This window comes from Amborella trichopoda, chromosome 9 (assembly GCF_054954075.1).
Source record: "Amborella trichopoda isolate Santa Cruz 75 chromosome 9, AtrichopodaSantaCruz75HAP2 v2.0, whole genome shotgun sequence".
NCBI lineage: Eukaryota > Viridiplantae > Streptophyta > Magnoliopsida > Amborellales > Amborellaceae > Amborella > Amborella trichopoda.
The window spans coordinates 56362937-56389564 of record NC_142344.1 but is presented as its reverse complement, the minus strand read 5'-3'; the positions used below and the strand labels follow the sequence as shown (position 1 = coordinate 56389564).

The window sequence follows — 26628 nt, the reverse complement described above, 5'->3', positions numbered from 1 at the left end:
AAATTCTAAGCTTAAAAAATGGTGTGGACTTGAGGAGATCTATGAAAACTTGAAAATCTTGAAAATTGACAGTAAAAAAAGCTTTAAAATCTATTTTCATCTCTAATTATAAAATTCTAAGCTTAAAAAATAGTGTGGACTTGAGGAGATCTATGAAAACTTAAAAATCTTGAAAATTGACAGTAAAAAAATACATTATAGAGCACACTATTTCCAAAACTTGAAATCATTTTTTTTTCATGTCCATGCATGTTGATGTCATGATGATCAATTTGAGGATATTTGGGGATCAAAACAACCTCTTCTAGTTAAATTTTTTAAGTGGACTCTGATTGTTTAGAGCCTTGGCTCTATATAAACTTTTTCCAATTATAAATACTAAGTATAAAAAGCCAATCCCTAAAAATTTATTTTTATATATATATATATATATATATATATATATATATATATATATATATATATATATATATATATATATATGAACTCGATGTATTGATTTTCAAGATTCCCAATTCTTATTTACCCAGAAAAAAACAAAAACCAAATAGTCTAAAATTCTAAACACCTCACCCATAAATAATAGAGAGAGAGAGAGGAGAGAGAAAGGAAGAGATGTGGTTAGAGAGAGAGGAGGATGGGTTAGATATAAATACTCGTATCTCACTTAGCTTCCTTGCACTTATAGTAGTGAATCAAAAGGCCAATTGATCTCAAACTTTTCTATAGGGCAACCCAAACGGCGTTTAAGTATCTCTTTTTCTCCTCTTTTTACAGCGATTTTCCTCTTTTTTCCATTTGATTTGTCCTGAAAGTGTGATCCTAAACCCTAATTTCAATGGCGAGGCCTTCGCGTGATGCAATTGAGACATTCATGAGCATCACTGGCGCGTGTGAAGCTGTTGCAGTTCAGAAGCTTGAGGTAATTCTCAGAGGTTTTTTTCACTGAATTGTTAGAATTATGGCTTTTGATTGCCTTATGCTCTCTAAGTCTCTGCTTTTTTCCCTTTTTTTTGTTCTTCTTTGGCTATTTTTTCATGTTTTACGGTAAATTCTTTGTTGTTTTGAGTTATTTTTCTGGTGTTTGGTTTCTCTCATTCCCATTTGTGACTGGATATGGTGTCTGTTGCTCCATTTGGTGACAATTGGGTTTTTTCCTTGTTTCTTTTCTACTACTTTTTGTTTAATATCAACATATTCGTTTTTCCTTTGATTTCGGCTATGTAGAGCAAGCCAGAGCTTATTAGGGTATGCCCAGGTGGTTCCATTCATCCGAGTGCTATTCTGCAATGACTTTGATCAATCATTTGGAGTTTCACTGATTGGGTTAGGGTTTCTCATTTCTACTTGCTGCCTCACATTTGGTGATTGGGATAAGGATTATTACATGGAATATGGGAATCCTATTTACATCAGAATCATCAATGTTTCTTTTGGGGTCAAGGTTCTACCATTTTCTGGGTTATGCATTAGGCAAACTTCATGAGTAGTAGACAACAAGAACGATAATAATGATCATGTTCAGTGTACCATGAGGCGTCCACCTTGGATTCCGTGGCAGTGCCATCCTTGATGCCCCAGCCCATGCCCAGGCAGACCGCCCTTGGTGGGCTTACCAGATGTGCGCCAACGTTGTGTGTATGAGCTAGCCATTGTATGTTGTGATCTGTGAGAGAGAGAGAGAGAGAGAGAGAGAGAGAGAGAGATTAAGTCGTGTATGTGTGTTCCAGCGAGAGGGAGAGATCATGTTATGTGTGTTGTGGTGTGTGTTTGAGAGAGAGGTCGTGCTGCATGTATGTGTTTGTTGTGTTGTGTTCTCTCTCTCTCTCTCTCTCTCTCTCTCTCTCTCTCTTCTTCTCTCGTCAACCATTCTCTTTGTTTAAGCAGTCTCTCTTGAAAATTTTAGAGGGGGTTGGGGCATGGTGGTTGTGGGTGTCTTGTTGTTCTCTCTCGTCAACCAGTCTCATGGTTTCTCTCACTCAAAAAGCGTTTTATGGAACCCCGGACCTTCATTTTGCTTTGGGCTGCCCTCAAGTATAAGGCTGCCTCCTAGGCACCGCTTTATCACCTTTTAAAACACTAAATACACTGATCATGATAATGATGACCTTGTTAATAGTCCATGATGGTGATGGTATGGTGATACATGATGATTAATGTATCATGTTTGGATAAATAGGCAGTAGGAGATTTGGGCTATAGACTGCTACTAACTCATTCTTTTAGTGGTCTTTTGGTAACATTTTACAGAATTTGTGAAGTTTGATTATGAAAACTGGAATAGTTGTTGTTTAATTATGTGCACAACAAACTCACATTAGCTTCCTTTTAGTGGGCATTTATGGAGTCACTACTGTATGCTTGGAAGAGTAAAGTTCCAAAGGTCCCAAATTATCATATGGCCACCCATATGTTCATTTGAGCTAACTTTGCTAGCTTGCGGTCAACCTGTACGCAAGGTAGAATCAGTTTTGGTTTCTAATTTCTCCTGAGAAAAGTTTTATAACTCAGATTGGACCTATGATTCAGTCTGTTCCTGAGCCAAGTGGGTTTGCTGAATCGTGATATGACTTGGGGTAAGTTTCTATAGTTCTTTAAAATTTCAAAAATCTAAAACACACAAACATGGAAAAAACATGTATAGTGGAGAAAGATATTTCCTTGCTCATTTGGATGTTTCTTTGGTTTTGATTATTCTATTATTTTCTTTTGTCATGCGAAGGTTTATTATACCACATGCAACATTATAAAGTAAAAACATGACTAAATTTGAATTTCGATTATCCTTAAAAGTTTTAGCAACTCAGTTTTCCATCCATGATACTGGGTTACTTGGTTTATAACCTTTTGAGAACTTTCATGGTCTTTTTTTTTCTTTTTATTAGGATTGGTGACATTAACTTATGTGTAAAATATGGTTATGAAAACCCAGGGGATGCGGATATAGGCACCCCATATGATAGAATAAAAAATTGAGTATCAACATATCAAGTATCCAGTACTTCTAGTTGCTCAATAGTGAGGATGATTCTCGTGAATCAACTGGAACTGTTTAGTTGTGCTTGTAGTCCTTAGAGGAACCCCTTTGGCTAAGAGTGTTAAGGGCAATGTGCTACAGTTTGGAAGTCCCATTTTAGCTGCAAACGAAAAGATCCAGTTAGTGCACACTTTCTTCATAATTAAAGTGCACCGTGTTCCGAAGTTTCTTATCCATTAGCTCATGATAATTGTTATCCTCAGAGTGCACATGAGGTTTGTAGATACTTTTTAAGTCTTTATGGTTCCATTAAGAGTTTATTCCCAGAGTAGGCATGGGTTCCTCATGCCTCTTTTTATTTAAAGAGAGGTACATAAACTTTGGATTGTTGTTTGATGCCTTCGATGTTTCATTTTCTTGTGGATTCAATCTTTCTTGTCCCCTGGACAACCGCTAGAGCATTGATTGGAAGGGTTGGCTTTTATCATTATCATGCTGTTCACAAGTTGTCATTCCTCCCTTCTTCACAAGTTTCTTTGTCATAGTGATGCAGCGTACAATACTGCTCTTGAGCCTAGATAAGAAAGAAAGCTTAAAGTTTACAAGCGGAACCTCAGAAGAGAGAAATAGTCATTGAATATGTCCTTTTTATGTCTCTTATTTATTTATTGAGGCATTTTATTCACTAGGGGTGTAAGTTGTAATTTCTGGATTTTTATTTTTTTTATTATTCATTTAAGGTCTTATATTAAATGGCAATGATTAAATTAGTTGGATGACCAGGATTAGTTTTTGTTTAAGGTTTTTTGATATAAGAGATGTACTCAAGCATAATGAAGCATCTTGTTATGGACTTTATTCAAAACCCTAGAGAAGCAAGTGCTCCTTTTTTCTCTAGTTTTTAATTTTTCTCTAATTTTGGATCTTCCCTATCTTCTTCTTTACTAAATTCTAGCTCCAAGCTACCAGGCCTGCACCATACAATTTCAACTTTTTGTTTCCTATGATTCTTCTTGTGGTCCTGCCTGCATAGAATGTCAAAGTCATCAGTTTTATAGTTCTTTCGTCCTCTACTGAATGAAGAACATGAAATTCAAGTTTTAGGGTTATTTGTTCTTAATATGTATCATCTTAAAAAGCATGCCACCTTTTCCTCCTACCATTTTGTGTTGACTTGTATCTTCTTTTTTTTAGAAAAGTTAACATTTGTATTGCTATAAAGAGTTGGAGTACAATTTTGTGATTTGTGTTTACTTTTATCATCTATCATGTTGGGCAGGCCCATGGGGGTGATCTCAACGGGGCTGTGAATGCATACTTCAATGAAGGAGAACAAAGACCTAGGTAGGTGGATCGCGTTCCCCACCACCCACCACCCTTCGTGTGTGTGCGCATGTATAACTTTGCTATTGGCTATGGATGAAGTGGAAATTCGTTTTTGGCTATGGAGGAGCATGTGTATGTTTGTGAAGTAAAAATTTGTTTTAGGATATTTAAGGGTTTGTGAGTGGATATTTTCTTCTTATTAACATGTTAAGCTTTCATTGTCCAGCACGCGGCCAACAAGCGCTGCTGCCGATGAAAATGATTTCATGGATACAGATGATCCAATCCAAATTTTTGAGCCTCAGCGACTTCCTGGACCATTTCCTGCAACAAGTTTAAACCCACTTTCACTTCTTGACCGAGAATTCCCGAGAAATATATATGATAGCATATTTGATGGGAGAGGTCCAATGGGTGGTATGCCACGTGTTTCCCATCCTAGGGAGGTGAGAGAGATCCAAATAGATTTTAAGGATGGAGATAACCAATCTGGACCTTCTGGGGCTACACCCGCTGTTGAGGATGTTACTGGAAGTGTGGATTTACCTGGCCCAGAGATTCGTGGCAGAGTTACAATTGATGATGATGAAGAAGATGTGGATCCCCCAACTACTGGTTCAACTTTACACACTTCTGGTCATAATGGAAGAAATGCAGATGGTTCTGATGTTGAGATTTATGAGCGTCAGCCAGGACTGAATGCACCACAAGATGATGTGAGAGATGATGGTCTTGATATAGAAGAAGAAATGTTGCAAGCTGCAATTGAGGCTTCAAAACGTGAAGCCACAGAATCATATAAGAAGCAACAGGTTGGCATTTATAATATATATGTAATGCAACTAAAATTTTGAAGTTTTTATGCCATTTGTTATTTGCATAAACTTCAAATCTTTTAGTGCCGATATGCTCTTGTTATGCTTTTGATCATTTATGTGCAGGGCTCTTCTAATCACCAAGGTCTTATGGAACTTGCCTGCTGCTTCTTTTTAACTTTTGTGACACTTAGCCCCGTTTTTATTTTTTACACTATTGATTATTTACCAACTTTAGACCGCAGAACAAGAGAAGACTTTGCGTGAACATGGTGCGTTTAATGGAATTCTAGATCTTGAGAAAAATTTAGATGGGTTTCATCATGACGTAGTGGAAAGATTCTCATCAAATGGAAGGTAACTTTCTGCTGTTGCTTTTCAGTACTATATATTTATGCTAGTTTGTTGTTTACCTAAAGATTCTGAGAGACCTCCTTATTTTTTGTTTCTTATATGTGGGTCTCCTCGATGGCTAAAGCCAAGGGTATGGTTCATCATCTAAAGAGGAATCATCGGATCGAGCTAAGATGGAAGCAGGCAATCCATTGGTCCAAGATGAAGCTGATGATGTAGAGGAAGTACCACTTGTAAGGCACAGGCCAAGGCATTCAACTCATACAACTACAGAAACTGCCACTGATGTTGGTCACGTGTCCAATAGTCCACCTTCAAGTCCTGGGCCACAAAGCATCTCTAGTCATCCCCAGCATGATTTCCAAAATGATGAGGTGCTGCACATTGTCCTTTAAGTTTGATATGACATTTTTTATTAGTTGTTTTTTGATGGAATATTCTCCTTAGAGGTGTGATAAACCATAATCCAATGGACTGCCTAAAACCATTGTCCATTTCATTTCCTCACTGCGTGCTGAAATGATGGATAGTGAGAGTGGGAACCTCCGAAGCAAGTCACCCCAATGGTGGTCCCACTCACTCTGCTTCACCGCCCATCATTTCATTGGGTGGTGATGATGCTAATACACTACATAGTCCATTGGATTATAATTTATAGTTTCCCTAGTGTTAATTCATGATATTGGGTCTGTGAATTTGTTGTTAGTGGGGTGGCATATCTTCTGAGGAGCATGACGAAGCTGTGATGCTCGAGGCTGCAATGTTTGGTGTCCCTGAAGATGCTGGGTATCGATTTTCCTATCCCAGACGGATAGTTCGACCACCTTCACCTACTTTAGCAGCACAACGTTTACTAAGGGAGCAACAAGTTTGTTTTCCTTTCCTTTCCTTTTCCCTTGGGGTTTAGTTAGTTGCTCTAGCCACCATGTTCATACTGAATAATGTGCACTCAAAACATTGACTATTACGTAAAACAAATTGTTTAGGACGATGAGTATCTTGCATCACTCCAAGCCGACCAAGAGAAAGAACTAAAGGCAAAGCAAGAAGCTGAGCTCCGTTGTCAGGAAGAGGCAGCTGCTCGAGAAGCTGCTCTTGAAAGACAAAGACAGGAGCTAGAGGATGCTCATAGGAAATTACTTGAGGAAGAGGTAGCCTTAACTTTTGTTGGAGTTATAACATTGTTATCATATGCTCTAGATGAAACCTACAAACAACTGCAATCTAAAAAGACTTTAATATTCCATTTATGGTGCCTTGGTTTTCTTGTTCTAGTGAATTAAAACATCCAAAAAGGCTGCTTGCATTGTTATCTTACAAAATGACATAGTTACTTACCCCAAAAAAAAAAAAATGACAGTTGAACATTCGATTTTTTATTTTGTAATAATTCCTTAGTTGGTAGGAAATTCCATTTTAATCTACCCATTCTTTTATTAAGTAATATTACTGATTTGTTACCAATTATTAGTTGTGATTTATGTATGCCAAAAGATGTCATGCTCCAGAGCGAGTATACTGTTCATTTACTCCCTCGTGTAAAACCCAATGTAAGATTAACTTTAGGATCTCAAATTTTGGGGATGTCTCCTCTTCAAATCATAGACTAATCTCAATAGAAAAAATTTCCAAGCACTCTATATGGGTTTGAAAATAGTAATGTCTCAAGATTGAACAAAGGCCATCCAATTTTTGGAGGGTGAGATCTAAGTATTAGAAAACTCAGAATTCAATTTATTTATGTATTTTAAATAAATCTAGTGATCTTAGGTGGTTCCCAAATTTTCAGATCAAAACAATTCTCCCAAGTGGGTATTCTAACTGAGGGAGTAGATGTACATATGCTCCTGCAGGAGCATAGTATACACGCTTTTTATACATTTTGGTGTTTTTGTTGAAAGTACAAAATCAGAGCTCAAGAAGGCTTATTGGAACTTATTCATTTCGGGCTAGGGACTAAATCAACTACTCTAGTTTTCTCCTTGTGTATATTTAATGTTGGAGTTTTGTGGCCTTTCAAGGCCTTGACACCATTGTAGTCAAATTTATTTATAAAGGAATTTCTTGGGTCCAGTCGGAGCATGGTTCTAAAATGGACCGGGATGAAGCTTAGGCCAATTTGTTATGAGGCAAATTATGCTTGCTCATCAGGTGTGCCTAACGCACATGTGACTCACCAGGTCTAAGTGGTCTAGAACCCAGATTGGTGGGTAGAATCAACAAAACCTTTTAGCAATTAGGAATAAGACCAAACTGGGGAAGGTTGTGGAGTCAGCTAGCCCATATTGAGGTGGGAGAGATTGCCAATGGCGTTTGGTAGGAATACGTACTCCCTAATGGGGTTGGCGGCTTGTGAGGGCAAGAGCAAAAATCCTCAACATTTCTGCTGCACATCCTACAGGATGTGCATATGATAGTTGTGATTCTAGAAAGCCTCCTTCTTGGGGAGAACGTGCACATGTGTCTAAGAAAGAACCCTAGTACCGTTGTGTTTTGGTGCACATACTCGAATTGGTGGACTTGTCCCTGGGGGACACCTGAAGTCTAGTATCTCTATGATTCCGCCACCTATTGGCTGCCTTTGATGCATGTACCCCTATTTACGACTAACGAGACTGTGGATCATTGGTTTCGCTGGGTCGGTTTGAGAATGTGATTCGAGAATTACGTGGTAAACCAGTAGAGTGCCTTACTATAGTTAAAAATCTGAACCCAAGGTGCCTATTTGGAAATGATTTCTAGTAAGAGAGCATTGCAAAATCGTCTCATCAGGCATAGAGCTAATAATATCCATGGGAGTTGAGTCAAGGTTCTTCAAAGGTGAATTTTGTGGGGTTTCAAGAAGCTCAGCTCACAACTAGTAGGGATAGAATAAGAATAACAAAAAATAATAATATTGCAGTTTACCGTTTACAGTCCTAACTTGAATGGATAATGTCCAAAATGCAGTTCTTAGAAGATATTATTGCAGCAAACTATAAGTTAAGATGGAATTCGAATCATAGGAGAATTAGGGTTTGGATGATTAAGGGATTAAGGTGTAATCGTAACCCTTGATTCATGATAGCTGATCAATGATTGATGACTTGATTTGAAGCCTCTCTTCACCCCATAGATCAACATGATCAGATTGTATTCTCCCCCAAGAAGGACCTTCTTGATTCCAAGGAAATTCTAGTTTTATTTAGCTTTAATGTTAGTGATTGGATTAGGTAAAGAGAAATACGCTAAGCTCTCTTGGAGAGCAATTAAGAGAGAAACCCTAACTAACTTCCATGATTCCCCCAACTAACTTCAATGCATTCAAATCTCTGTGATATGTATCCCACATGCTTAAGTGTTCACTTTTACATGTGGTTCAAAGATGTAGTCATAAGTGCCCCCCCTCTGATCCCCCTCTGAACCTAATTACAAACTTACCCTCTACAAAAGCTGCATTATTACAGACTTAGGAAAGTGCAGGTAAGGGGGAGAGATGATGGTGTCATCATGAATGGGTTCATTGTGGCTGGTGCACATGGGCCGCTATGGGCCCATGTGCACCTCGTGAGTTACATGGGTGCATCTAAGCACACTCATTGGGCAAGCATAATTTACTCATCTTGGATAGGCCTTAGCCTTATTCTGTTCCCCTTCAGGGTGAGCCAAGAAAGTCCACAAAACTCCAACAGATTTGTTGACAACTATTGGTTGAGATTTATGTATTTGGGTGCTTCCTTTGGAAGCCATTTCAGGCTAAGGGTATAGGTCAACTCCTCTAGTTAGCTCACTGTGTATTACTTTTAATGTGCTCTCATCTTAATTCTTATTCTCTGTATTCATGAGTCATTCACAATCTTCCTCCAATGTATAAGCTGCTACAGCCGGCATCTATGGAGAACATGGCATGTATGGGACTATATTGCCAAATGAACCTGCTGGATGTCTCTAGGATGGGATTTGGACACAAATGGAGACTTTGGATTAGAGGAAGCTTTCGGATCCTTACTTCCCAATACTAATCAATGGAGCACCAAAGGATTTTTTCCATCCTCGTGAGGTCTTCACCAAGGAGATTCTTGGTCGCCCTTGCTATTTGCCTTGGTGGCTGTAGTTTTCAGCAGATTTATTGATAGGTTTTACCTACAAGGCCGAGTGGAGGGCTTCAGTGTTGGATCTCAGGGTCCTGTTATTTTGCATTGAGTATGCAGATGACACTTGTCTTCTGCTGGGCTGACGGGCAGCAAATGGACATGCTGTGGCTTTACCTCAGATGCTTCAAGTTGCCTATAGGGCTCAAGGTAAGTTTAGTCAAATTTAAACTCATGGCAGTGGTTTCTGACTGCCCTTCTATGTTAGCCTTGGCTAGCAGGCTGGGTTGTGGGGTTGAACCCCTCCCCACCTTGAGTTGCCCTTGTGCATTGGTAAACCAATGAAACATCTGTGGGACCCTATTATCCAGAGGTTTGATCGCAAACTTGCTGCATGGAAAGGCAGGTTTCTCTCTTTTGTAGGCTGGCAGCATAACTTTGATCAGGGCCACTCTCAAATCTACCTTTTTCTCAAATGTCTCTCTTCTAGATGCTGGCCTCTATAGATACTACACTTGAAAATCTCATGAGGAGTGGAAGTGGTGGTGGAGCCTTGCTACTCAAGAAAATCATTTGTGGCAAGCTGTAGTGAGACACAAATACCATATAGACCCATACCCTTTGGCTGCCCAATGCGAACTCAACTTCTCGGCCTTCAAGAGTTTGGCTATCTATATCGGCAAATCTTAATCCTTTCAAAGCCAACACTCGGTTCAGACCTAGATGGGGTGATAGGGGGTAAGTTCTGGTATGATTTGTGAATTGGGCGTATCCCTTTTCAATCAACATTCCATTGTCGATTCCTTTTGTCCACCGACCGAGAAGCTACTGTAGCCCAATGTTTTGAAACCTTGGGGGGTCAAGAGTGTGGTGCCCAAATTTCAGGAGGGCACTACAGGACCAGGAACTGCGAGAATTTGCCTCCCTCTCGGCCCTCATCACTCTACTTCGTTTCTAGCTACTGTGGCCAACAAAATCATCTGGTCCCCTTCACCCCCAGGGGTATTCACTGTTTCCTCTTTCTACCACAGCCTTCGCCAATCCACCGTCACCCCTTTCTTCCTTCATTGCCCCAGCAAGTTGAGCGCTCAACCCAAGACCCCCAAAATCCAATCTTTCTGCTGGATTGCGATTCTCATGAAAGCACTTATGGTAGATCATCTACAAAAAAGAGGCATCTCTCTCCCTAATAGACGCATCATGTGCAAAGCTGCTTATGAACCCAATTCCCACCTTTTTCTATACTGAAGTGGCTAGACTTGTGGGCAGAGCTGTTGCAATCCTTCCATTGGATGTGGGTGCTACCTCAATCAACTCTGCAGCCATTCCAAGCCTTTGCCTTGCCACCTTTCCAGCAGCGGGTGTTTTTCTTTGGCGAGCCTCAATGGCTGTAACAGTTTGGGTCCTTCAGACGATACACAAATCTTTGAGGACAAGAGAGCCATGATAGTCGAGCGAGTCAAAGCTATGACTATTTCTTGGACCAAGCTCCAACAAACCCTCAGAAACTTCTCTTCGGCAGATTTCCTCAAAAATTGGTTTCAAATCGTTGAGGCCTTGCCACTTCAGATCCCTTGGTCCTCTCTTTGGAGACCTTCTAACAATGGCCAAATCAAGCTCAATTTCGACAGTTGCTCGCTTGGCAAACCCGGTCATGTTGCTTTTGGAGATCTCTTTAGAGAGCACAATCCCAACACCCTCTTAAGCTTTTCAGGTCATAATTGGCTATGCCAAATTCACCTTGGCGGAAGCTTTGGCCCTCCTTGGAGTATCAAGAGATTCAACCATGCATGGGGGAATCATTTGGTGATTTGAAAGGTTTCAAAACATGTAATCATGTGGGCCTTGGGTGCCTCAGCCTATTGTTTTTTTTTTTGATAAAGTTAACCTTTGTATTGATGAAAAGTTGGTACAAAAGAGAAAAACCCAACAATTTGGTGCCCTACACAAGAACCTTAAGGGTGCCAAAAAATGGATCCCTCTAAGGGGTTAAATACAACAGGAGATATAGGGGAGATAGAGAGGGAGAGAGGGGGGGAGTTATGGAAGTTGGGGGCCTGCAGCTGCTAGGTTGTGCAATGAGGCTCCATCTATGGCAAGTGCATCAGCTTCGGAGTTTGCTTCTCTGAGGGTGTGGTTTCACGATATTTGAAGGGATGAGCAACGGAAAAAGATTTCATCGACTAGATATTGCAGTCTCCAATCTATCACATTACGGTTCTCCCCTTCCACCAATAGGGAGGGTTTCCAAGAAGGGCCGAAAACTCGTAACCCTTCTAAAAGGGCTCTTGCCTCTGCTACTGTGGAGTCTGTTACCCCGATATTTTTGGAGTATAATTGAACAATATTGTCCTCTGTGTCGCGAAAGAGGTCCCCACCCCCTGACGGGCCCGGATTGCCCAAACAAACTTGAGTTTAATCTGGTCTGGATTGGGGGAACGGCACAAGGAGGATCTGGAAGGTCTATGGGGGCGTAGGGTGAGAATGGCTGGCCAGCTCTGATGGAAGTCCGAGGTAGAGCAATGGTTAAAAAGTTGGCTGGTTCTGGCCCAGCTAATAATAGAAGATTTGAGGGAGTCTGAGAGGGATTCAAGTGATTTGCTCTTGCCTTGAAAAATCCCGTTGTTTCTTTCAATCCATAGGGTTCACAGGAGTCCGGGGACTGCTGGTCGCCAAAGGATTAAACCTGGTTTGGGCCATGGAGGGGAGCACAGATGCTGGAAAATCTGTGGGACAGATTGCGGGGTAACCCACTACCATCCACAGAGTCTCAATATGACTGCCCATAAAGCCAAGGCTAGAGGGCAATGGATGAAGAGGTGAGGGTTTGTTTCTTCGTCATTGCGGCACAAAATACAATGGTTTGGTAGTTGGAGACCTCGATGTTGGAGTTGGTCCACAGTTATGGTTCTTTCGGAGCACACTAACCACGTAAGCCACCTGACTTTAGGGGGAGCGAGGTTAGACCATGCCCTGGCTGCAACTGATGGGTTAAGGACGATGGCTTGGGCTTGGAGGTCTTGGTAAAAGGAAGAATCTGAGAAGCTTCCTGAGGGGGGTGAATATACCTGCATGGATGGGAATATGCCTACTGCCACCTATTGTTAGAGACTTGAACATATTTTTGAGCATATTCCCATCTATGCAGGCATATTCAGACCTCCTATTGACATATGTGGCAGTAGGCCAACTCTATCTGACGCCTTCACCAGAGGAGGAGTGAGAGTGACCGACCACACCGGAATCATTTTGGTGCCTTATTTTCTAGCCTGGTTTTCAGTATTTTTTTACTCTCTTCTGATTGTTTGAGCTACTTAGTTCTTTGTAAAGAGTGCTCTTATTAGCACCATTTTTGTATAATCAACTATTGTGAGCTTCTGTGCTGTGGGTTGCCACAATTTTTTGAAATCCTTAAGTAATAATAATACAACATTACTATTTCAAAAATAAAATAAAATAAAACCTTTCGTAGGTATGCTCTTGGTTTGAGTCAGCCATGGTGAACTTCCCATTCAAGTTCCATAGGCAGTCTTTGAGTGTTTCCTGTTTGCTCCAAACGAAACAGGCGGCGTATAATTTCATTGAAAAGGAGCTATTACGCTGAAAAAGACCTTGGTCTCCCTCTATACAAAAAGCATTCCATAATGGTGACAACAGAGTAAGTTTTCTATCATTCTTTAGTTGTTACATTCGATGAATTACTCTTCTGGGAGAATGTGATAATACCAGGGCATTGAGGAAGGTGCCTTCTGAGTCATGGTTACCACAGTACCTGCATAGGCCTGAGATCTGATTGTAGCTCCTATAGCAGATTGTAGAAAACTGGGCTTTCAAAACTGACTATAATGTCAAGCCACAACCAGAAGCATATTTCATACCGTTATTCTTGGGCTCACAAAAGCACGCAGGTAAAATGCAATGCCACAGAGAGAGCCATTAAATAGTTTAGGGTGTGTAGTGGGATTGGTGTATGAAATATGAATACTGTTAGTTTAAGTAATCCAGTGAATTGGAGCCTCTAGGGATTTTTCCCTGGCTCTTAACAAGCTAATTTGATCTAGATATCTGTGTCAAACTGCTGTGTGCTTTGTCAAAGAGCGTTGGCACTTGTAATTGGAAAATGGACTTGTTGATCGTGTTATTTATCAATGGACCTGCTTTACAGAGAGTTTTGTGAACTTTGTTATTTCCATTAGTTTGATTGGTATTATTAAGAAGTGTGTTTTTACTACTACTACTACGAAGTCTATATGACAATAGAATTGCTTTACCAAAATCAAGGGCATGGAGATGTCAAGGCAGACTCGAGTAGGACTTGCTAAGGTCCTGGTCCCGATTTACCCTGTGGGACTCGAGAGAGTCTGAGTTGGACTGGGAGCTTTTAATAAAAAAATATAGAAAAATACTAAAGAAGGGGAAACTTGGGCGATTCCAAGGTTTTCTTGCCCTGAATCATCTGGCTCCCAATCCAGTCGAACTTGGGTGATTTCCAAGTTGCGCTGGCAGTTTTTAATCACAAGATTTGGCTTCTAAGTCTGTAAAAATTGTCTAGACCGCCGTGGTTGATTGTCTAAATATTGTTTCATGGTCTGAATCAGGTTATGAAGTGTTTCCTTCATGCACTTTTTCTCTTAAAACAAGTACTTTTAAGTGCCAGGCAAGAAGTTCTGATTTTTCATAAATGAGCAAATGAAACTGTTCTAGTAGCCTGCACTCTCATGTTTCTTTTGCAAGAGATGTACCAATCTGAAAAGGAAAAAGGAAGCATTTCTCTAAACAATCACTATTTCCCCTACAAATTCTCACATTTTTTTCTACCAACTACAGGAGCTTGAGAGACAACTTGCGGCAAAAGAAGCCTCCCTACCCCAGGAACCGCCAGCTGACAATGAGAATGCCATTACACTCCTTGTGAGGATGCCTGATGGCAGTCGCCGTGGTCGTCGTTTTCTGATGGCCGACAAGCTTCAGGTAATGAACTTTTATGGGGCAAAATTAACCCCCGACCACCCCCCTCCCCCATAGAAAAAACATCGCCCTTGTATGTGTGTGTGCACTTGTATGCGTATGCGTGTGTGTGTATGAATTGTTAAGTGACATTTTCCTTTTGCACATCCCTGGATTTTCATTTTGCAGTCCCTTTTTGACTTCATCGATGTTGGCAGAGGGGTAAAGCCCAACACTTACAGACTGGTAAATGTTTTCACTATGCCCTGTCTATTATTCCTCAGTGTTTTCTTGTGATTTCTACAGACTATTCTTTGACCAAAGCAATACATGAACCAACAAGACTCATCATCATCATGATGCATGATGAGTCTGGTTGGTTCTTGTACTCATCATCATCATGATGAGTCTCGTTGGTTCATGTATTGTTTTGGTCAAAGACCTCAATTCTTTCAATGCCACACCTTGCATATACCACTGAACTGCATGAAGTTCATATAAAATTGATAGGAACAGAAACAAATTAGCCTAAAAATATAAATCCATCTCAGATTTTTTAAAATTTACCAAGAGTTCAATTGCGGGAATCCTGATGATTGTCTTTGTAACATAAAGAATGTAAAAATTCTGCATTGTGATTGAGTAGGCCTTTCTGAAAAATAATGTAAATATATTACTTTTGGGAATTACTGCTTGGTTGAAACCCTTCTTCTTCTTCCTTTTTTTTTTTCCCCTTTAAGAGAGAAGGGGAAATGTTGGTGTTCAAGTGACTATCAGTATTTCAGCCTTCAGTTTTTGACAGAAATTAAATCCAACTAAAAGAATATAACCCAGCAAGTTTATGTGAAGTTTTTATACCCATCAAATACTTTTAAGCAAAAAGAATTTTGCATCTTTTTCCCTATGTAACAACATGTCTGTCACATGCTTTTAGGAGAATCCGACATGCCAACTAATTAAACACGCATGACACACATACTGACATGGGATATGCATTTTCCTGTGTGCAAATTTTCATTTTTTGATCGTGGGTGTCACATGCCTGCTACATGGACATAGAATTCTATGGTTTGAACGAACAAGACTATGTCCCATCTTCAAGGACACTTGGGTCTGCATTGTATGACACTTGTCTGTTTTGTTAAGATCATCATCGTCGTTAGAGCATTTTCTCCAACTAATTGGGGTTGGCAACATGAATCCTAATCTGTCATTCTGCTTTATTAAGTGTCATACCCTCAGTGAGGACTTATGACCTTCAGTAAGGCCATAAGTCCCCATATGTTTTCTCGCTATTTCCAACTATATGTCTTATTAAGATACAAGTATAGATGTGTCTATGTTTTGGACATGTCTTTGATTTGAATGCTCGTGTTCCATTTCTAAGCTGATTTGTTAATTACTACGAAAAATTAGAAAGTCACTTGTACAGATGTGCTCTGCTGGATTTTGTAAAAAGGAGAGTACGTATATTGTTGGACATAGATTCTTGTATGTGTCCTTGTCTTGTATGTGTCCTTGTAACATAGCTTCACTCTAACACCCAATCCTTTTCTAACAGGTGAGGCCATACCCTCGACGGGCATTCAGCGATGGGGAGAAAGGCCTATCCTTGAGTGAGGTTGGGCTCAGCAGTAAGCTGGAGGCACTGTTTTTGGAGTTGATTTAGCCACATTAGCTCATTCTATCATATAAAACAAAAGAGAAAAAGAATTAAAGACAACAGAAAACAAAGCAAAACAAAAGAGGTATTGTGTTAGGGACATTTCTTGTGGCTTGCTATTATATGGTGAGTGTTTGCAGTGCTGAGAATCCAAAACCCATTAATCAGAAGAAGTTTCCTCTTATGAGGCTGAAGTTTAGGGTAATGGTTTCTGCTCAATTCTATTGATTAATATAAATTCTACTGCCTTTGCCTAAAGAATGACCCTTTTCTGCAATTGTTTATTGTTTCTTTTGCCTAAAGGGTGACCCCTTCTGCAATGGTTATTGTTTGTTTTGCTTGAAAACTGATTACCCATTTGTTATGGATCACCGTATCATAAGATGTGGAATTCTGGCTATGGAATTTAGGCAAGTGCATGCTTTTTAGGACATTTGTTTTTCTTATTTTTATTTGACAAGAAATTATAGGAAATATAAATACTGGAAAAGTTGTAGCATGGTATGAAACAATGTGTTAAAACCCTGCAATTTTCGATCTGGATGGGAATTGGTCAAGGCCAAACTAGTTTCGGAATTGAATGAGTCCCCGCCCCATTCTCACAAAACCCCTTTATATACTTGTTTTTTTTTAATAAAAATAAATAAAGCTTATGTAATGTTTTTTTTAGGTGCCTTTCAAAATTCCCACGTCAAACTCTTATTTTAATTTTTATATTATTTTACTTGTTTTTTAATATTTTTTTGGATCATTGATTTAGACCGATCTAGATCCTGTTCTGACACAGATCTTGGGTGCGAATGATCCGCCCTATTGATGTGGTATGTTAAAGGCATGGATACGCATACCAGTGTCAAAAATCCTAATCCCATGGTTAGCTTTTTACATATGGAACATCCACGCTAGGACTGATAAATGGGTGGTCCTTGGACTTGATAGGTCAAACAAACCCAGTCAGGTGCTCAACTAGGTGGTCCAATTTGGATCCGCTTGACTTGGACCCAGCCAGACCGGCTTTCCCTGGGGATTGGATCTAGGTCGTGTGCAACTTGACCCCAGACCAGGTTGACCTTTAACCCTGCCAGGGTGGATCCTAGTCGAGGAGGACCGAACCCATTTACAAATCTGATACATCACTTGAAACACAACGATGGCCGGATTTGTAGTGGGACTAGATGTTTGTAGGTATGAGGGACGTCTGAAAGGGAAATTTATGAAAATACCTATGAGAGACGCACTATTTAGGGTTTTACACTCTTTAACAATATTCTAACTTTTGATCATTTGTCTTGGTATGGGTGTTTTGAAATTACAACTTTTGATCATTTGTCTTGGTATGGGTGTTTCGAAATTACAACTTTTGATCATTTGTCTTGGTATGGGTGTTTTGAAATTACATTAAACAATATGGGTACAATGTTAAGGTGTTTTGATCATGCTGAAATTATGGCTGTCTAATTCAAAGGTTGCATGATTGGTTTCAAAATTGCTTAGTGGCACTGATTGTGCTTTATTTGAAGACACTAGATATGAGAGTAAAAGATTGTAATGATATGAACTAAGTAAGTGCAGTTTCTATAGCCAGTCGATTGAGGAAACGTGTGGTGCATTTGTTAATGGTCAACTACTTAAAACTAAGTGCAAGGATTGATGAGGGCCAGGCTCATCGGGTTATGGATGGGCCGGACACATCTCGACCTTTAGTTCAAAAATGATTTGCACCGTTATTGAGGTAGTTTCGGCGCGATACTTGCTGTGAATTGCATAGTTACTCTAGACTAGTTCTCTCAATGGAATTGGGATATTTTGTCAGAGAATCAGGGATCACTTGAGCCGGGCAATTTTCATGGAAAATTATTTCAGTTAACCTAAAACTCCATCTTTATCAATTTATTTTCTTCATTTCTCATCCAAATTTTTTGAAATTTGTCTAATTTTTTTTGCTTTATAGCCTTCTACCTAACCTATTGCAATTTTCATTACAATTTAGATAGTGAAATGAATGTGTGGCTCAGATAGGAACCTAACTCCTAGTATTTAGGCGTTTTTTGTAAGCAATGAGATCATTTATCTTTAGTACAAGGTAGTCAAAATTAATCTTGACCATTGAATGTGAAATTAAATGGTTGCATTTATTCCATTGACCTAGGTCAAACTTCAAAAGAAATTTTTTCAAACGCTATGATACACCCAAACTATCAGATTTCACATTAGATGGTTGTACATAATTGTGACCACCTTATATAAAAGGCCAATGATCTCATTATATACAATCTCATAAGCCAAGGTCATGGAATCTCCATGAATCGGCCCCACATTTTTCCTTGAAATCAATGTTTTTAAACTTGAATCAGCCTGCAGAATCAGTCACTCGCTGGACCTATTCGGAATGGCGATCCGGACTAAATCAAATCAGTTTGGAAGGTTTACCCGTATAGACTACGTAATAGAAGAGTGAAAGGTTTCCAAAATTGACTAATATTTGTTTGTGAAAGAAATGGACCACTACATTACTTATTTTGATGATATTAAAGAAAGGGACATTGATTTAAAGGAAAAATGTGGGGGCCCATTGCATGACCCTGGCTTATTTAGACCCTTATTAACTTGGCTCATATGCGTGAGCGTGGGTTATGATATTATGAGAGAGAGAGCGCGCACTTTCAATGTCATAGGTCGGTAAAGAAAGGCGGATGCCATAATCCCGGAACCGTCAGTTTCTCAATTTGTGTGACAATGTCACACTAGCCCAAGACTCACAAGCAAATAGAAAGAAGAAGAAGAAGAACCAAGATGAAGTGGAAGAAAAACTTCATTAAAGGAAAACATGGGGTACACAAAGGCATTACAATCTCAACACAACCTTAACACATGTGGCCCCATTTTCTCACCACAGATCTCTTTTTAAAGGGTGCAGTTGGCATACAGATGCATCCGTAGGTGTAGAGGTAAGGTGCACCTTCAAATTTTATCATGGTACATAATTTTGATATAAGACGTTCTTATGATTATCTCAAAATCTATTTTTATATCTAATTATAAAATTATAAATTTAAAAAATGGTTAAAATCAAGTAGATCTATAAACAAATGAAAATCTTGAAAATTGACGGTGTAGATAATATGTTGTAAAATGCACTATTTATGAGACTTAAATCTTTTTATTTTTCATAGTCATACATCTCGATATCGAGATGATCAATCAAAGGGTTTTTCAACATTAAAACTACCTTTTCCGATGGATTTTTTAAGGGCATCCTAAGTTCTACATTTTAAGGTAGCATCCCTATATAAACTTTTTCCCTCTTTAAATAGAGGTACTTACAACTGTATTTCCTATAATAACTCTCCACTCACAACAATAACTACTAACTTACAACAATAACTACTAACCACCTAGTAGTTACATAACTTATTATTACATAAAATTACAAATTATAACATCACTACATCACTCATAATAAAATAACATAAAAATTAATATACTTTATAGAAAATACACTTTAACAATTTTAACACTAGGTGGGAGAAGTGGATATGTACAACTAGAGTTTTATTTGATCGCCGCATACCAATGAAGCTAAAGAGCAAATTTTACAAGAAAGTTGTAACCAACTTTGCTTTATGGGGCAGAATATTAGGCAGTCACAAAATAACATACCCATAGAATGAGTGTAGCAGAGATGAGGATGTTAAGATAAATAAGTGACAAGACGAGAAGTGAGAATTTGAAATGAATACATTCGGTAAAATTTAGGTGTGTCACCTGTTGGGTTGGTGATAGCTAAATCACCATACCCATATTTTATTCTACAGATTAGGGTAATATGGGAAATAAAAAATTGTTTTTCTTGGGAAGCAAGAAGATGACATCTTTATAAAAGAGTGAAAGATGACAAAATACACATCCTTTGAGGGTCACCCTTTTGGGGGTTATGATAATGGATCTCTAATATGGAGATGAGTATCCACGAGAAAGACATGGCCTTCGAGAGAGGGGCGGCATTCCCATGAGTTTTGGGTTGGTTAACTTCCACTTCTAGATAGAGAAAATCTCTATATTGCTCTCGAGGTTATCTTTCTAGTAGCAGTATTACGGTGGGAAAGAGGTTGGTTAACTTCCACTTCTAGATAGAGAAAATCTCTATATTGCTCTCGAGGTTATCTTTTCAGTAGCAGTATTACGGTGGGAAAGAGGATATTGATCGACGGTGTTGCTCGGTCGGGAGAGCAGGTTTAGAAGGGAAGATCGGTGATGGTCTTTTACTGATGTTTAGAGATATGTATTATCTCTTGTAACCCAAAATTGTAATATCCATTGTGATAGTGGATTTCTAGTTACCAAGGCCGTGGATGTAGCCCTATGGGGTGAACCACGTAAATCTTGTGTTGTTGTGGTGTGCTTTTTGTATTTGTTTTATTTCTCGCACTCGATTATAGTTGTATTCATCTACTTCGCATTTTGGCAATTGAGTACACGATCTTGGGTGAGATCCCAATATTTGGGATTCTTGGTTCCACAAGCTAGGGGTTCACGACAACCCTAAAGTATCAATAAGCGATAAGATGAGAGAAAGTAGACTCAGATGGGTTGGCCAGTGCAGACTCCGTACAACTTTTATAAGGAGGTGCAAGTTAGTTCAAATGGAAGCTTAAAAAAAAAGTAAAGACCCAAAAAGGCATAGTTGAAAATAGTGAGAAAATATATAAGAACTTATAGTCTCACTGAATATACGACTCTTAAATGAGCAAAATGATGAATTAGGATTTGTGTTGCTAACATGAATTAGTTGGAAAAAAAAGTAATGACAATAATGATGATAATGATGATGAGAGGGAGGACATCCTCCAAAAGTATAGAGAGGAGAGGATGAGTGTGATCCATTCATAGAGAGAGATGATATTTTTCCGAGAGAGAGATGACTTTCTTGAAAAGAGAAAAGGAAAATAGAGAGATGTGATTTCCTTGAAAAGAGAAGAGAGAGATGATTTTTTTGGAAATAGAAGAAAGAATAGAGAGAGGACTTTTTATTACTTTTTTTTAATAGAGAAGAAAGGAGAGAGAGAGAGAGAGGAGAGAGATGATTTTGTTGAAAAGAGAAGAAAGAAAATGGAAGGAAAAAAAAAAAGAGAAGAAAGAAAATGGAGGGTAAAAAAAGGGCAGTTGGCGGGGAATGCGATTTATTTTGAGTGATTAAAATTAACCAACTCTTGGATGCTTTCGGTAACTACAAAGACAAGTCGGCCCTTGCAACGTCAGAGAATGATGATTTTATTGAAAGGGAAAATAATTGGGGGTAGGGGGAGCTGAATCTGATTTATTGGAAGGGTAATATAGGAAAATGTTTATATAAGTTCAACCCTTGTATTACCTTTATATTCGAGTAAATGAGTAAAGGTGCGTTTCAAAAATCTTTTAGAAGAGAGTATTATGGTGTTAGAAAAGATTCCAATCTGATCATCTGGACCATAAGATATGTGGATATAATTAAACAATTTGATTTTTAAAAATAATGTATGTTGTAATAAATTAGTGTAGTTTGAATATTTCAAGTATCTATAAATTTACTAACCCAAAAAAAAAGTGTCAGTAGATCCGATTGATCTATACCCTTTTTGGTATTCTAAATCTCATAGTGATAAAAATAGATTTTCAAAACATTATAAGACAAAATAGGTTTTCAACACTGAAACTGCACCTCCAAGGCAAAATCAAGAATTGCGCTTGACTTCCACAGTATAAAGAGGGCACCTTATACAAACCTCACTTAAAAATAGAATTCGGTCCTTCTGACTTTTCTTCTTGTGGTTATAAAGGATTAAAGAACAAACGGGTGCAGTTTGAACCAGATCACAAGCCATATGATTTTAAGCCGAAAAAACCTCGAATAGCATGTTTCTTATTTTCTGTATTTTTTTTATTAAAAATGTCCCAGTCTGACTCATGTGAACTTGAGTCAGACCGATAAACATTGAAGAAAATTAATCACTAGTGAGTTTGATTAAGCCCATTCCATTAGTGGTGATTTTCCATTAGTAGCTCACTCTTATCCACTTTAGACTTGGGGGAAAAAATAATGGACAAAGGAAAAATCAGGATGGGAATAAGTAGAAAGAGAAGTAGTGCCTCTCATTAAGTAGATTCTCAAGGGAATTTTGGTTTGTTTTCCATAATGGTCTAGTTGATTTTTGCACTTTCAATGTGAAAAATCAAATATCATTGTCCTTAGTCAATCACAACCGTCAATGCAATTGAATAAGATTCCACTCTATTTGTCTTTTTCTTTTTGATAGTTTCATGTGAAGATGCTATGGTCAACCAAGTACAATGCTAGTTCCACTAACTGTGTTTTATTGTTTTCTTTGTTCCTAGTAGGATCCAGACTTGACCCGGAGGACTCGTGTTGAGTCCCCCGTCATTGGACCTGAGCCGTTGTGATGGGCATGGACTTGGTCTAGATTGAAGGAAAGTAAATCTATTATAATAAATATTTTTAAAATAATCCATCCCAGGGTACTGAGACTTGACCTAGCCTATTTGGGTCTTTTTTACATTATTTGGATATGGATCCAACCCGAATTTGGGTCAAGTGGAAACTCACTTATTTGCAATGGATAAGCTAACAAGATTTATATTTATTTTTGTACAAAATGGTCATAGGGAATGTATTGTTTCTGTAGTGAGAATTTTTTTTATAAACTTTGACCATGATCAATGGCACACTTCAACCTATTTAATTTCATTTTTCACAGCAAAAAATGGTTATGACATTTTCTATATCAAGAGTAAAAAATTTTATTATATACTTTCCTGATTTAAAATCTTCAAAATTTTAATTTTAATTTAAAATCTCCATAGGGGGCTTCATTTTCTTATTTTTCTTTCAATAAGTTTGAGAAATTAAAACCAAATAAGAAAGAAAAATAAACTCAATTGTGCTGTGAAATCATGATATATGAAGCTTCTCTTTTGTTTGGATAAATGATGAGTAATTAATGGTTTGCTTAGGTAAGAGCTGTTGTGGTGGCTGGTAAAGTGGGCCATGCATTCTCCTTGTTATATCACTCCACGTCTCTACAAACTTATTCGGACTTTCATTTTAGAGTCTCACATAGGCTTTATTTGTTATACCAGTCCTATTAATTTTTTTTATTTTTTTTTTGTAAGTTGACAAGTAATAGTGTTTTTTTTTTTTTTTTTTTTGGGATTAACGAGTAGTAGGAATCGTATTTAAGATGCAAAGTTGCTAATGTCAACTGCTAACCAATCAAGCCTAAGTTCCATTCCTAAGCTGACTACTCGTGAGACACCCTCCTTGATCAGACTGTGATTATTTGTTACTACACTCATGGAGTTTCATAAGTTCCATTCACATTTGATTTGATTTTCTTGTAGGGCACTTTGTGTCAATTATCTCTGATAAATATAAAATATCTTTGATGCTAATAATAGCTCTGATAATATCCTGATAAAATCAACTAATCACAATATTGAGTGCTGCCCATCATTATCATGATAAAATATTCTCCCAATAATAGTACAAATCGGAGCAACAAGATATTCATAAGGGATTGTATACAATGAGACTATTTATCTATTGTACAAGGTCACAATTGCTTATAACCATCCATTGTGAGACTTGATAGTTTGAGTGTCGAGAAAATTTCTTTTGAACTTTGTGCTTGGTCAATAGAATGAATGTAACCACCCAATTTCACATTCAAAAGTCAATATTAATTGTGAAAACCTTATACAACATGTAAATGATTTCATTGTATACTTTTCCTATTGATAATGGATATATAAGTTAGATAGTGGTTTTTTTATATTTTAATTTGTTATCCATTTAGAAATTATTGTAAAGTTTATCATTCAATAAAAAATTTATGTACTCATAATTTACATTTTGTATTATTGAAATTTATAATTTCCAATCTTAATAAAAGTATATTACATAATAAATACTATATTAATTTATTAAGGTCCCACTAATTATCCAAAAATTGCCAATAAAAGAGACAATAAGGATAATAGTTATAGAGCAAATAGAGCAACTTCATTCCTTACTATCAAAGAAAGAAAAAAGTTCGTTTATTTGTAGGAGGGCTTCCTCCCATTACATATCTTTTTATATAAGAAAAAGAAGAAACTACAAAGAAAACAAAAAAATCTAAATCTAAAGTTCACTGCGTATGTTCCACGCTTATTCACGGCTTTTTGCCTTCATGCACCTGTAAAATAAAAATAAAAAATAAAAAAAATATAATAATTATATATATCAAGTCCATAGTGAAATTTAGTGAAAGATCATAGCAAAATATGGGCCAACAGAGGGAGAACACAGTAATGGACGAGGCCATGAGAGAGAGCATAGCAAAATGAGAGAGTGCTTAGTAAAGGATGAGCCAATAAGAGAGAGCATAGGAAAGGATGACCAATAAGATAGAGAGAGAGTAGGAGCAAAGAATTCTATACATCTCTTAGTGTATAGAAGTTATATATATACTTTCAACCCGTCCAATTTAGATAAAGTGAGTCACTAATCGTTGAATCTAGATCTGACACCTCATAGTATTTTATATTTAATTCGTTTTCTATAGGTAATATGAATTTGAAATTTGGTACGTATCACTATCTCAAAGGGGTGCACCTAAAAAATAGGGAAATTATCAATAATGTACTTTGATTTTTGACAAATAAGAAAAACCACCATCAACTTTCATGAACCTCGACTACACCTTTTTTTCTCTTTTTTAGCATTTAAAATACTTCCCGTTATCACGGCATTTAAAATGCCGTATAAAATAGAGTAGTCATTATGGTACTTAAAGTACGGTAATGTTAGGGCTTCACAATAATACGACCACCGTGAATGGTATTTTGGTAAAAAAAAAAAATTTTAAAATTGAGGAAAAAATGTGTAGACGAGGTTTGTGAAAGTTGAGGGTTTTTTTTCAATTAGGCGAAAATAAAAATATATTTCTGATAATTTTCCAAAAAAAATATAACAATCAACGTATCTTTAAAACTTTTAAAGCTATTTTGATCATTTTATTTTATTACGAATTTTATTTCTATTATTTGCAAGTGCGATTTTAAGCGTTAAATGGCCGCTCAAAATTTAGTGTCAAAATATTTTTATAAAAAATAACACATAATAGCGGCATGAGATTGTGATTAGGTCTATCTCAGTCAATCATTCAAATCGAACGGCTAGATAAGTGGACTTTTTTCGAATAGAAAAGGGAAATTCATAGTAAAAATGAAACTGAACGAGCCAAATACCTAACGAGATCTCATTGTAGTGAAGAATGATAAAAAATGAGGCAATAGACTCTATATTAATGAAAATCACGGTTAACATTAAAAAATAAAATAAAAAATAAAAAATAAAAAAGAAAGGAAAAAAGGCAATAGATAGAGAGATCATAGTCAAAGACGTGTCAAATAATTAAAGAATGATCATAGTAGTAAAGAATGTGCCAAATACTCAAAAAGAGAGATCAAATAGTAAAGAATAAGAGAGAGAGAGAGAGAGAGAGAGAGAGGAGAATATTACAGACTTAACCAACTAAGAGAGAGGAGAGAATATTACAGACTTAACCAACTAAGAGAGAGGAAAGAGAGAATATTACAGACTTAACCAACTAAGAGAGAGGATAGAGAGAGAATATTACAGACTTAACCAACCAAGAGAGAGGAGAGAGATTACAATAGCAAAGAATGAGCCAAATGCATACATGAAGAGAGAGAAAGTACAGTAGAGAATGACCAAATTCTTATATAGAGAGAGAGACAGTAGAGAATGACCAAATGCTTAGAGAGAGAGATAATAGCAAAGAATGAGCCAAATGCATGTATGTAGAATGAGAGAGAGACTAGTGCAGAATGCGCCAACAACTTAATGTGAGAGAGATAAAATATTTATGCAGGGAGAGAGAGATTCCGATACCGCAATTGAGCGGCACGAGGTTGCAGGCACTCGGCAACCTCGAGACGATCCGGAGCGTCTCGCAGAGGCATCTCTGTTCAACCCCTTGGAGAGCCAAACAACACTCTTGGTTGGGAGCCACCTGAGATGCACCAGGCACCAAAAACCGAGCACACTGGTTCAGGCCGCTCAGCTGATTTGAGCAAGTGTTCTGCGCTTTACCATGGCCTAATGCCAAAGCCAAGACCACAAGAGCAATGGCCATGGCCTGCACATGAGTTCTAGTGAGAGAAATACTAGAGAGAGAAGACATCTTAGTAGTAGTGGTTCTAGTTCATGGCTCATACATGTATATATAGAGTTTTAGATAGAGAAATTCTAGAGAGAGAAGAAGGCATGGTCTCTTTCTCATGAACCACCTAAGCGATGTGAATATAAGAATTACTTTTATTTTTATTTTAATTTTTTTGCCTTTTTAATGTTTGGGCAAGGAGTGATTAAGAACTTGTAGGTATAGTAAGTCTTATTTTATTTTATTTCAGGCT

The 26628-nt window shown here is 37.8% G+C and overlaps 2 protein-coding genes across 4 annotated transcripts; one reads left to right on the top strand and one right to left on the bottom strand.

Annotated features, from left to right (window-relative positions):
• Nucleotides 1-678: 678 nt before the first annotated feature.
• LOC18447732 (plant UBX domain-containing protein 8) lies at nt 679-16410 on the top strand. 3 transcript variants are annotated; one of them, XM_006857819.4, is made up of 10 exons: nt 679-922; nt 4257-4321; nt 4530-5115; nt 5357-5475; nt 5597-5846; nt 6179-6340; nt 6459-6623; nt 14370-14513; nt 14679-14735; nt 16051-16410. In XM_006857819.4, exons 1-10 carry the CDS (start codon nt 839-841, stop codon nt 16156-16158), a joined length of 1740 nt encoding a protein of 579 aa, XP_006857881.1. In that variant the 5' UTR covers nt 679-838; the 3' UTR covers nt 16159-16410. The 3 variants fall into 3 exon arrangements, with proteins under 3 accessions (XP_006857881.1, XP_011628355.1, XP_088704460.1); XM_011630053.3 differs by having other exon boundaries at nt 4257-4435; XM_088848334.1 differs by lacking the exon at nt 14679-14735.
• A 7779-nt stretch (nt 16411-24189) lies between these two features.
• Nucleotides 24190-26385, bottom strand: LOC18447733 (protein MEN-8). Its single transcript, XM_006857820.4, has 2 exons — nt 26105-26385; nt 24190-24383 (listed from the first exon to the last, which is right to left on the bottom strand). Exons 1-2 carry the CDS (start codon nt 26346-26348, stop codon nt 24376-24378), a joined length of 252 nt encoding a protein of 83 aa, XP_006857882.2. The 5' UTR covers nt 26349-26385; the 3' UTR covers nt 24190-24375.
• Nucleotides 26386-26628: the final 243 nt, after the last annotated feature.